Genomic DNA, 12,681 nt, shown 5'->3' with positions numbered 1-12,681 from the left:
TGCAACCTCCGCCTCTAGGGTTCAAGTGATTCTCCTGCTTCAGCCTCCTGAGTAGCTGGGATTACAGGCGCCCGCCACCACGCCCAGCTAATTTTTGTTTTTTAGTAGAGACTGGGTTTCACTGTGTTAGCCAGGCTGCTCTCAAACTCCTGACCTTGTGATCCGCCCGCCTCATCCTCCCAAAGTGCTAGGATTACAAGTGTGAGCTACTGTGCCTGGCCTGATATTACATTTCCAATCTCACATGGCCGGGGTCCTCATGGCCAGCTCTCTCTGCTCCCGTGCTTTCTCTTAGTTGCTGAATTTATTTTTAATATGCAGTTTGTTACAGGACAGCAACAACAAAGCTCAACGCCGTGTTTTGCAGAAACCGCTCTGAGAGCAGCTTGTTGTAATCATCCCACACTGGGTTTCCCACTTTAATTTTATTCATTTTATGGCTGCTTGCACTGGGATATTAAAAATGAAATACCTGTAACTCCTCATCCAAAATATGCTTATCTGTTTCTAAGAAAACACGCATCTTGTCTGAGCCATGTTTGAGGAAGTGCCGGTCACTGCGGCTGGCACAGGGTGCTGGGTGCTGCCACTGCGGCTGGCACTGGAGCCCACACTGGGACCGAGCTCACCGTGACCTTGAGGAAGGAGCTCTGTGACAGCAGCCGATCAGCTCCAGCCCCCTCTGCATAGCCAGTACATACCACACCAAGCTGCATACCCTCCATCCTCCATTCTACAGAAGTTTATTAGGCACCTGCTGGTGTCAGGCCTGTGCCAGGCAAGGAAGTCCAACGGGAGGCAAGTGTGGGCCCCACCTTCAGAGGGGTAGTGGGGTTAGGGGGAAACAGACAACAGTGCCTGCCAGGTGAGTGCTGTGACCAGGCATTCACAAGATGACTGACGTGGGCATCATGGAAGGGAGCTGACCCCATGGACTCAGGCAGAGTAGGCTTCCTGGAGGAGGTGTCAGCTGGCTTAGGGCCTAAAGACTGAGTGATGCTAGCTCGGTGAAGGTCTGGGGCTGAGGCTGGGACCAGGAGAGGTAGGGACACATGGAAAGGCCGGGCAAATTCGAGTGACCAGGGCCCTGGATTTCAGCAGGGACGGGAGAGTGCTGAGTGATGAGGCTGTGGGCATTGCAGGGGCCACCCTATGCTTCAGACTCCCCAGTGTTGTCAGGAGTGAGGGGACGTCTTTGGAGGGCTCTGAGCAGAGCAGGGAGGTTCCGTGAGCCAATGTGTGTTTTTTAGGGAATTTGTTGGCTGGGGGGCAGAAAGGGATTTGGGGTGTGGGGGGTTCAGACATAAGCCCAGGGGCTGAAAGGGGAATGACGGGGGGTTGATGATGGGGAGGGAGAGCTGTGGGTGGGTCTCAGAACCGGAGGCAGAACCAATATGTTGGAAGTGGAGGGAAGGAAAGAGGGGGCACTCTTCTGCATCAGGGGTCCTGGGCGGCCCTGGAGGGGACTTGAGGCTTGGGAGTGGAGGGTGCAGGAGGCAACGGCACAGGATGTGGTGGGGAAGATCTGGGTGGGAGACATTTCAGAGAGGGTAGGGAAGGTGGATCCTGGGGGAGGGCAGAATAAGGTGGGGAAGGGCGAGGGCAGGGCTCCAGGACCTCACTAATGCAGTGTGGCCCAGCGGGTGACCAGCTGCTACCAGAGGAGTACAAGGAAGCTAGGGGAGCCTGGGGTTGGGAAAGGGGGCACTCTGCAGCCGGGGTCTGGGGTCAGGAAAGGGGGTGATCTACAGCCAGGGCCTGGGGCTGGGAACGGAGGCTTTCTGCAGCTGGAATCTGGGGTCAGGAGAGGGAGTGCTCCACAGCCGGAGTCTGGGGTCAGGAAAGCGGCACTCCACACCCGGTGCCTGGCGCAGGAGGCCATCTGCTGGCCTTAGCAATGAGGAGGTCAACAGTGACCTTCCACAGCCCTCCCCCACAGGGCAATAACCCTATGCCAGCCTGGACCTCTTCCCATTTTAGTGCTCCTTGTAGAGACACATCCACATATGACATCTGCCTCTGTGCTCACCCTCAGCCCAGACCCCAGAGGGAACATGGACAGAGCTCCCACTCCCTTACCTGCCGCTCAGGTGCATCCCTGCGGTTTTCACCAGTACCGTCCGTGCCTGCACCTTCATGTCCTGGCATGAACCCTGCTTTCATGCTCCTACACCCCTACCCTGTACGTGATTCCACCTCCTCTCGCATTGGACCAGGCACTCTGGGCTGCTCCAACTCAGTTGCTGGAGGGATAAGGGCAGTGGCTCTGGCATCCTGCGGGCTGGGTTCTAAATCTTCATTCTGTACCTGTGTGGCCTTGGACAAGTTACTTAACTCATCCTTCATGTCTTTACCTGCAAAATGGGGGTGACACTGCCTACTGTATGAGGTGGTCGTAAGAGGGTCAGATGAAATCTTCCACGTGAAGCATCAGCACAGAGCAGACACTCAGTGACGTCAGCTGCACCACACTCGGGTCCACCCAGGCTCTGAATGACGCTTCCATACATGTACATGTCACCCTCACACCTGTGACCTCCTGCACATACAGGCTGGACCACGCACCCACGACCACACCATCCACAGGTGCAGGCATGTGTGTGCCGTGACCTGACCCATTCCTGAGCACAACCTGAGGAAGCCCATCTATGAAATTCACAAGCCTGTGAAATTCCACAGCCCCTTGGGTTCTGACTCTCACTTTGCTGCACCCCTCCTGTCCCTGCTGTTTTCTAGTGGCTCAAGCAAATAGAGGGGACTGAGGCCGCCCTGACCCAGAAGATGCTGGACCTGGAGAAGGAGAAGGTAAAAGATTTGACTGCCTGGGGGCAGAGGGACAGGGTTCAAAGAGCTCAGAGAAGTCGATCTGCAGGAAGGCTTTGCATGTGTTTTCCTAATGATTTGCATGCATCTCTCAATTTTGCTTTTGCCCCAGTGGTTGTTCTGAGTAATTATCACTCATTTACCTACTCTTTCACTCAATTATTCATTTAATACATATTTTCAGAGCCTCTGCTGTGTCCCAGGCGCTATGCCAGGATTAGAGGCTTAGTAATGAATAAGTGGGGTCCCTGCCACCAGGAACAAGCTCACAGGCCTGCAGTGTCGTGCGTTCATGAGCTCACGTGAATGCAGCATGAGGATGTGGGGAGAGCCATAGCCCAGACATGGAGATGCTGGTGCATGCGTGTGGAACACACAGATGGGTCTCACTCAGCTCTGCTGGCTATGACAGCTTGGGAAACTGGACTTCAGTTTTCTCACTGATGAATGAGAAATTCCAGTCTGCTTTGCTGGGTGTGGGATGAGAAATGCTAGATCCCTAACGAGTGTTGCACTGTGCTTGGCACCTTGGGTACCTGAGAAGTGGGAGTGGTGGTTATTCACTGGTGGATATTCACAGGGATGTATGGGAAGCCTGGAGAGGTCAGAGAAGGCTTCCCAGCGATTTGTTTCTTGAGGAGTCAAAGGCCAATTTGAGTTCTCCAGGGAGAAATGGAAATGGGAGGAGAAGGAGGAAGGTGATAGGACTAGTGTGGGCTGGGAGCAGGGTGTGGTGTGGAAAGAGCCCTGGACTGGTGCCGGAAGGTCTGGGTGTCCACTACCTCCTCTGCCACCTCTGAACTGTACCGTCTAAGGCAAGGCTCTGGTCCTCTCTGGCTCTCTCTTTCCTTGTCTATAAAAGGAAGTGGCTGCAGGAGATGCACTGTGACCCTGAAACCCACAGTCATAAAAAGAGATTTGCACTCTGGAGAGATGATGCTGGCAGGGTCTTAGAGAGGGACGTGGGAGGCAGGGAGAGGAATGCGCAGTGAGACCAGTCGGGAGGTGGGTGACACAGGTCAGGCAGGAGGGAGAGCCACATCTGAGAACCATGAAGACAGTCTTTAGGGGCCACTAGGACATGGCAGGAGGAACCCAGGACTCCTGTGACTTGCGCCTGGGTTTGAGGTGGGTCCCTTAATTACAGTCAGGTACCCAAGAGGAAGGGAAGCAGGAGGAATGGGGTTGTCTTGACCAGGATTCAGGCATGGCTGTCAAGGGTTCCTGGGGTCCGTGAGGCTCCTGCTAGGCGATTCATGTGGGGGCAAATGGGGAAAACCATCAAGTCCCTTCTCACTGAGTGCCTCCAGTTCAGTGAGACTGCCATTCTAGCAAACGGGCTCTGAAGCTGTCATGGATTCCTGTTCTGACGCTGGTCCCTGATGGCGCCTCCCTCTTTCTCAGGACCTGTTCAGCAGGCAGAAGGGCTACCTGGAAGAGGAGCTCGACTACCGGAAGCAAGCCCTTGACCAGGCTTACCTGGTAGGACCAGAAGTGGGTTTGACACTTTGGCTTCTTAGACTCCCCATTAGAGGCTGCTTTTTCCTTCGGGGCTGAAACTGCATTTAGGGTGCTCCCCAGTACCAAACGGGAGTGATAAAAATGCCATCTCCACCCTGTGGCTGGAACGATCGTACAGATGATCCCTTCTTCCAAATCAATCGTGATTTTCAAAAATATTCAGTCACTAATCATTGTCTTAGACATGCTTCTTACATTCTAGTAATCATTTGAGATGAATGGGAAGAAACTGTGTTTCTGTATGTTTGATTACTTAAATATTTAGACTTAAAGTCCCAAAGCAAGTTTTCCTGTAAGTAGGAAAAAGAGGTGATCATAAGGAACACAGAGGTGAAGCAACGAGATGACCCCAAGTGGCTTTCAGGCATAAAGTCAGATGTCATATTGCGTTTGGGTCGAAATTGGCTCTGGGCGTCCTGGTGATAAAGTACATGGGATGCTTTTCAGCCTCCTTCGTCCTCACACTCAGAGCTGCCTGCTCCTGGCACTGAGAGAAATTCTCCTTGCAGGTGGTGGGGAGTTGAGTAAGTTAAGGAATACTCATCCCTGCAGGAGAAAGAATTGAGTTCAATGCCATTCCTCGAGGGAAGAAGCTAGTGTGGCACAAGGTCTTGAGCAAATCTGTGCCCAAATCACTTATAGTTATAATTATTTTAAAAAATGGTTTTGCACCTACAAAATGCAGATCCAGTCACTAAAAAAACGACTTTAAAACCTGACTTCCCATGAGAGGCTCCAGGAAGGCAGCAGGTAGCTGGGGCTCAGCTTAGATGGACAGGAGGTTCTAGGCGTGAAGCCAGTGAAGCATGCTGTGGCCCTTGGCCCTTGTGTCAAGGCTGAGGCTTGAATCCCAGGGGACTGGGAGCAGGAGACGAAGAAGATGGGGATGGACCAAGCCTTATCAACATGCAGCACTTCCCTCTGGGTTCCTGTTTCTGGGCACACGATGTTTCAGCAGTGTTGAGGGCTACTCACAAATGGAGACATTCTCATCTGTACCCTGGTCTGTCTCCTGCCTCTCTAATCTTTCAGATTGTTCCTTTTTTCTCCCAGGCTTGGTCCTTCTGTAAACACCCTGAAGGATGGGCCATCCCCATCACGCATCCCTGTTTTCCCCTAGCGTTTCCCAAAAAACTCCAAGGAATGTGATGTTAAATGTTCCGAAACCTAGGGCCCCCCAAAACATAGTGAGTAAGTTGTAAAACTCTGGAGGACTTCTTGGAGTCTTAGTGTGCTAAGGGTGGGTTAAGGCTCCGAGAGGAATGTAAGCGAGTGGTGAGCCTCGTTCACCGGATCATGGGACATTTTCTCAAGGGACATCTTGCAGAACCGGCATTTCCCAAAACACACTTCGGATCACCTTGGGGTCCACCCTTCCTCTAAGATTGGTCTAAGCACCAACTCAGCAAGGCCTGAGGGGTCCCTCAGAATGCTGGCTCTGCAGAAGAGGCCCCTGCACGCTGGTTCTGCCACCGTATAGAAGCTATCTTCACACTTGGAGCACCCGAAAGCCTGCGTGGGCCGTGGGCTCCCAGTGGCATTTCAGTCACATGGTTAGACGGGAGTTCTGACGTGCCCTGGTTGATCCTGAACAGCCCGGAAGGGTGGCAGGGCCAAGTGTCCACACTGGGGCCAGGACTGCAGGTGCCAGATGCAAGCCTGTGTCCCTTTGTCACTGAGCTGAGTAAGGTGGGACAGGCCCGCGATGGGGTTTCCAGAATCGAGAAGTGCGTTTCCATCTGGAAACTGGCCGTGTGGGGCCTCCTGGGAGCTCGGCTGCTGAGTGGGGAGGGGACCAGCCTGCTCTGTGTGGAGCCCATCGGGGGCTCCACAGCTCTGTCAGGAATAGATTCCAGCCTTCTAATTCCCCAGAGGCAACTGCTGGGGTGGGCGGAGGTGAAGGTGATCATGTCCGTTGGTTAAAATCAGTCTGGCCTGTTGGGCCTGGATCCCAACTGGGAAAAGACAGAGGAGACTTGAGGAGCAGGCAGCTTGATGGTGACGAAGGGTTACTGGGTTAACCTCTGTCTTGGTGACGAAGGGTACCGGGTTAGCCTTTGCATCGGTGACAGAGGGCTGCTGGGTTAACCTCTATCTTGGTGACAAAGGCGTACTGGTTAACCTCTGTCTCGGTGAAGGAGGGCTGCTGGTTAGCCTCTGCCTCGGTGAAGGAGGGCTGCTGGTTAACCTCTGTCTCGATGACGGAGAGCTGCTGGTTAACCTCTGTCTCGGTGAAGGAGGGCTGCTGGTTAGCCTCTGCCTCGGTGAAGGAGGGCTTACTGGTTAACCTCTGTCTCGGTGACGGAGGGCTACTGGTTAACCTCTGTCTCGGTGAAGGAGGGCTGCTGGTTAACCTCTGTCTCGGTGATGGAGGACTGCTGGTTAACCTCTGTCTCAATGACGGAGAGCTGCTGGTTAACCTCTGTCTCCGTGAAGGAGGGCTGCTGGTTAACCTCTGTCTCGGTGAAGGAGGGCTGCTGGTTAACCTCTGTCTCGGTGACGGAGGGCTGCTGGTTAGCCTCTGTCTCGGTGAAGCAGGGCTACTGGTTAGCCTCTGTCTCGGTGAAGGAGGGCTGCTGGTTAACCTCAGTCTCTGTGACGGAGGGCTGCTGGTTAACCTCAGTCTCTGTGACGGAGGGCTGCTGGTTAGCCTCTGCCTCAGTGGCAGGTTTCTATTGAAACTCGTGGTTCCTCTATACCACCTGTGGTTTCTTCTGGAGAGAAGTAGCTGTTCCTTAGTAGGGAATGTGGGGGGTATTTAGGGAGGCAGAAAAGGAGATCATTTTCTTTTGTCCCTGGACATTCTCATAAGATAGTTATGCTTAAGTGTCTTGCTGTGAAAAGGAGTAACATCCTGTAATGATGAAAACTCCCAAGGTGAGGAGAGTGAACTGGAAGCCCAGGATGAAATGAACCCTGGTGAACTGCCTGCTGTGTGTGCCATGCATTTTAAGGGAAGACTGTCATTACGTTTTCTTCTTGCCCTTGTCCCCTCTTATGCATAGTGGGGGTGTCTGGGTTGAATAAAGTAAAAACCGCCCTGGATAATGTGTGTAGGGGCCGAGGTGCTCCCTCACAGCCTGCTCCCCCGGGGACTGCTTACCCTGTGCTTGGTCCCTGCCAGCTGCTCCTCCCTGCCCGAAACCCCCCTCCCTGGCTCTGCCTCCACTGGCAGCAGCCTCCTGATGGTTCCTGTACACGTCCTTGTGACCTTCCTCTGTCTGTTTCATCTGCACTGCTCAGAAAATCCAAGACCTGGAGGCCACACTGTACACGGCGCTGCAGCAGGAGCCGGGGCGGAGGGCCGGTGAGGCGCTGAGCGAGGGCCAGAGGGAGGACCTGCAGGCTGCTGTGGAGAAGGTGCGCAGGCAGATCCTCAGGCAGAGCCGAGAGTTCGACAGCCAGATCCTGCGGGAGCGCATGGAGCTGCTGCAGCAGGCCCAGCAGGTATGCGGCGACGGCTGCTGTGCCCACAGCTCCCGTGGCACCCCCGTTGCCCTGTGTGCACCTTGGCACCCTGATGGGCCCCTGGGTGCCCCAGGCTCGTTCCAGGTAGAGTTGGTGGTAAAGTAAGTTTCTGAGAAGCAAAATCTCATCGATGCCCGTCATAACTCCCTGCGATGGGGCAAGACGTGGGGCACTTGGGCATTTCAGCAAACGCTGAAACGTTCATCCAAACCATAGTGCCTTCTCCCTCGGCCCTCTTTCTCCAGCATCTGCACGCTGTTTCCAGATCAGATGCTGGTAACTGGGAGGCATTGGCCGAACGGTTTGCTTTTATGCTGGCTTTTGTGATGGCGGCTCATTTGAGGGTTGGACCTGGAAGGGGTTGTAGGTCTGAAAACCTCAATGCCTTCCAAGGTTCAATGTTGCTTGTGAGTTTCATGTGCTACTGAGCACATGGGGAGCTGGGCTTCATGACTCCTGAGTGACAATGAAGGGAAAGAAGCGGTGGCACGCAGAGCATTCGTTGGGCCCTCACTGTGTGTCTGGCGGTGGCTCCCTGCACTGCAGAGTCCTCATCTCATGGACACTACAGGTGGCCGTTATGATGTCCATTTTTCAGATGAGAGAACTGAGGCTCATGGAGGTTAATTTATGTCCCTGGAGGTCACCCAGGGACAAAATCACCCAGATAGTAAGGATCTAGATTATCGGTGGAGGGATGCCACAGAAGGGAAAAAGAAGGGGGATGCGGGCAGAGCCAGGGCAGGGGGGAGAGAGAGAGAGTTGTTGACTTATTTTAAGGAACTGGCTCACACAACTGTAGATAAATGCTCAGCAAGTTCACAGACTTCAGGGCAGGCCAGAGCCCCCAGGAAGAGTTGTAGTTCAAGCCTGAAGGCCCCCTGCTAGCAGCATGCCCTCCTCCTTGGGGAGGTCCGCGTTTCTCTCAAGGCATTCAGTTGATTGAATGAACCCCTCCCCCCACCAACCACCACATTATAGAGGCTCATCTGCTTTACTCAAAGTCTACTGGCTTAGATGTTTATCTCATCTAAAAAAGATCTCTGCAGAAACATCTAGTTTTGTTTTGTTTTTGCTTTTTGAGATGGAGTCTCACTCTCGCTCTGTTGCCCCGGCTGGATTGCAGTGGTACCGTCTCACCTCACTGCAACCTCTGCCTGCAGGGTCAAGTGATTCTCCTGCCTCAGCCTCCTGAGTAGCTGGGATTACAGGCCCCCGCCACCACACCCAACTAATTTTTGAATTTTTAGTAGAGACATGGTTTCTCCATGTTGGCCAGGCTGGTCTTAAACTCCTGACCTCAAGTGATCCACCCAGCCTCCCAAAGTGCTGTGATTATAGGCATAAGCCACGGCATCTGGCAACATCTAGAATATTTGAGCAAATATCTGGGTACCACGGCCTAGCCAAGTTACCATAAAACCAATCATCATCGCCACCAAAGGGAAAGGGCATTCAGGCAACAGAGCAGCATGGTATGGAGCAGCCTAGGGCAGCAAAGAAGCCGGAAACACAGACACTGGGACCAGACGACCTTGCTCTGAACTCTGGCTCTCACACTTAGCTGTGTGGCCTTGGACAAATTACTTACCCTCTCTGGGCCTCAATGTCTTCCTCGTGGGGATGATGACAATGCCTATCTCATTGGGGCATGGTAAGGTTTAGATAACTATGACTTGTAAAATGCTCTCCGTAGTGCAGACCACTAAGGATTCTTGCTGAATGTCGACTGTGGGTGGAAATAGTAGGAGCAGATGGGGAGTTAGGAGCCAGGTGCCGAGTTCTGAGAGCACTGTGCCTTCATTTCAGGACTTGCTCACTGAGTGTGCAGCAGATGAAGGAATTGATTCTGTGTTCAGGAGATCCAGATCAAAAAACAGCAACATTTGTGTGTCTGAGACCAAAAAAAAAAAAAAAAAAAAATCATTACCCCGCTTGAGGATTCAAATCTCATGGAATGTGCTGCTCTTGGTGACCTGAATCCAAAATGTGTGATGGGTTAGGGAGCACCCCATAAAGACACAGGGCAATGCCACATTCCACTGTGACTCCTGGAAAAGCCCCCATGCTGCACATGCTGAAAAATGAACCCAGGATCGGGGTGATTCTTTTAAAAAGCCAAAAAGCAAGCCACAGTGGTGTCTGCCTGCTGGGAAGTGGAGGATCAGCATCCCTTAAAGAAAAAGTCATTTAAAATGCAAATGTTTTCTAGAGTTTACGTAAAATCCCAGGGGACACATCACTTCCTTTCACCAAACTGTGTAGTCAGTTGCATGGAGTGGCTTGAACAGTAGCTTAACCAGGGTTGGTATTGCTTTTCCTTTATCTTTGGCTCATTTTCAAATTAGTTGAGAATTCTGCTGAAGGTAATTAGCAGACACTCCTTTCTCCCACTCAACACTGAAACTTCCCTGACCTCCGTTTTATTAAATACAGTGATACGTAGAGATAAGCTGAATTTACTTAACTACATTTATTTAACAATACATTGCTCTGAGGCTTTAATGAGATAAGGTATGCAAATCAATTCACCTGGTGCACGGTAGGTGTTCAATGAAAGGAGAACTCTCTTTATGTCATAACACGTGACTGCCAATACCCAAGGTAGTGTGTGGCCCCAAACACTCAGTGTGGTTCATGGACCAGGGACATTGGCATGATGCTGAGACCTGCTAGAAATTCAGGATCTCAGGCTCCACCCCAGGCCTATGGAATCAGTTTCCACATTTAAGAAGATCCCACGATGATTTCTGTGCAACTCTCAGTTGTTAAACCTCCATCTTATAGATGCACGGCTGTGAGTTCTGGGGGTATGTAAGGGTCTTGGTCCTTTTTTGGTTTAGTAAGAAGATGCGTCCTTATTTCTTCCCTTTCCCCTCACCCTGTCTCCCTCCTTTAGCACAGAAGGCAGCAGAATCCAGGGAAAAGGTTCTACCTCCTCCCTGCTTTGAGTTCAGCTCCAGAACTGTCAGCAAGGCTGAATGTTTGGCTGGCCTCAGCTTCTTCATCTGTAGTATGGGTAGTTCTGAGCAGCTGCACCTCCAGGCATTGCCTCGAGGTTCCAGTGAGGTTCTGCAGGTGAAAAAGCTTGGCCAAACTCTTCCAGCGTAACTGACGATGCCACGATGTGTGCTGACTCTTGCTGCTCTTCCCTGCGGAGTGCTGCACGTGTGTTGTAGAAACAGAAGCCTGGAGCCCTCAGCCAGCAGGCCACAGCCTTCATAAGAGGTGCAGATTTAGCGGCGCATCTGTTTAACTGGAGGCTTCCTTTAACACGCCTTCCTGGAAGTGGGTGGTCGAGGTATGACTCCCGGGCAGAAGGGAGGCTTGCCAGCCAGCCCGGTGACCCCACGGTGCTGGAAAAATGAGCTGCTGCTTCCAGCTTCCATTCAACAACCATGCATGGAGCACCCACCCCGTGCCAGGCACAGTTTTGGCCGTTGAGAGTGGAACGGTGGGCAAAGTCCTGCTTCTGAGGATAGGATGTTCTTATATCCTGGGGAGGGGAAACAAGCAAGACTCGAACAAATGCTGAGGATGTCAGAAACAGGCAGAGGCTGAAATGGTGCGAAGAGGTGAGCCGGGCAGCTGCCTGGCAGAGAGAACAGCACATACAGAGCCCCTGAGGTGGAAACCGTTCATCGTGGTTGAGGAAAGGCTTTATGTTTTCAAAGGGCTGTAGCTGGCAAAAGTGGTACCCTGAACATAGGATTTTACAGAGAAGCCACCGCCCTGAAACAGTGGTTGTCATGAGCATCATGAAAACACCTGTTTGTAAAGAGTTTTTGGGCTACCTAATTAAATCTTCAACCCTGCTTAAATAGAGGGAGCAATGAAGGCACAGAGGCAAAACAGCCGGATGAAAGCCGGCCAGTCATAAGGTGACCCTTCCAGGCCAGGCCTGTCCTGAGTCCAGCGTCAGAGCCCTGGTCTCCACACTGCATGATTCCCTGAGGACTCCCTATCCATGCTGTTTTTTAAATTGCTTGCTAATTGCTATCATTCAACAGTTTCCAGAAGTCTGGTATTTTCAGAAGAGGATTGCAAAACCTACATTTGTTTTCCAGAGGGAAGGAATTCAAACCTGTATTACAGTGATTTCGTTCCCCTGCAGGAATATAAAAATTAATGCTTCAAAGTTACGTATGGAAAGCTATGATGTAGCATTAGGAGCCATAGGCTCTCGGGTCAGACAGAAATGCTTCCCCTAGTTGTGGTGTAACCTGAGGCAAGTTAGTTCACCTCTGTGAGCCTCAGTTTTCTTGTCTGTAGATTGAGTTAAGTCAACGCACACATCTTAAAGTGTTGTGGTCAGTGGAGAATTTAAAGTGTTCACAAAATAAGCACTCAGTGGGTATCAGCTACCATTCGCTGCACTTGGCCGTTCTGACTCGACCTAATCATTATCATGTCCTCTCTCACCTTCGTGTTCACAGTAAGTCCTAACACTCATGTATTCATCACGGGCGACACGACGCCGTACAACCAGGTTCTCTGGCAACACTCACCCACTTCTGATCGGGCCCAGGCACTGGCTGCCTGCTTCACCCACAGACGGACCTTCCCAGCCTCCCACTTTGCTGTGGACATTACCATTGTGTTTTGCCTGGAATCTAGCCCATGGGGTGCGGTAATGTCCCTGCCTGGCCCCAGCTGAACTGGCATTTTCCAGCCCTGTTAACTGAGAGGAAAAGAGGACGTGAAAACCATTAGTGAGTGGATGGCGTCTTTCCCAACAGAATGATTCTGCACTTTTGCAAAAAGTTCCGCCTCAGTGAGGGCTGGAGTGAAGGCATTGGTGTAAAGTCCCTCTGTCCTGACCCTCTCTGAGGGTTCAGCAGCACAGCGTTCACCTTCTAGCCACAGTTG

The 12,681-nt window shown here is 52.1% G+C and overlaps 1 protein-coding gene across 1 annotated transcript in view; it reads left to right on the top strand.

Annotated features, from left to right (window-relative positions):
- Positions 1 to 12,681, top strand: part of JAKMIP1 (janus kinase and microtubule interacting protein 1) — a 174,120-nt gene that overhangs the window by 153,353 nt on the left and 8,086 nt on the right. Inside the window, exons 17-19 of the mRNA XM_035294105.3 lie at positions 2,737 to 2,805; positions 4,228 to 4,305; positions 7,588 to 7,791. Of these exons, the coding sequence (XP_035149996.3) occupies positions 2,737 to 2,805; positions 4,228 to 4,305; positions 7,588 to 7,791 (351 nt within the window). The remainder of the gene's footprint in view (positions 1 to 2,736; positions 2,806 to 4,227; positions 4,306 to 7,587; positions 7,792 to 12,681) is intronic.

Source organism: Callithrix jacchus, chromosome 3 (genome assembly GCF_049354715.1).
Source record: "Callithrix jacchus isolate 240 chromosome 3, calJac240_pri, whole genome shotgun sequence".
Lineage (NCBI taxonomy): Eukaryota > Metazoa > Chordata > Mammalia > Primates > Cebidae > Callithrix > Callithrix jacchus.
This window is presented reverse-complemented; position numbering and strand designations above follow the sequence as displayed.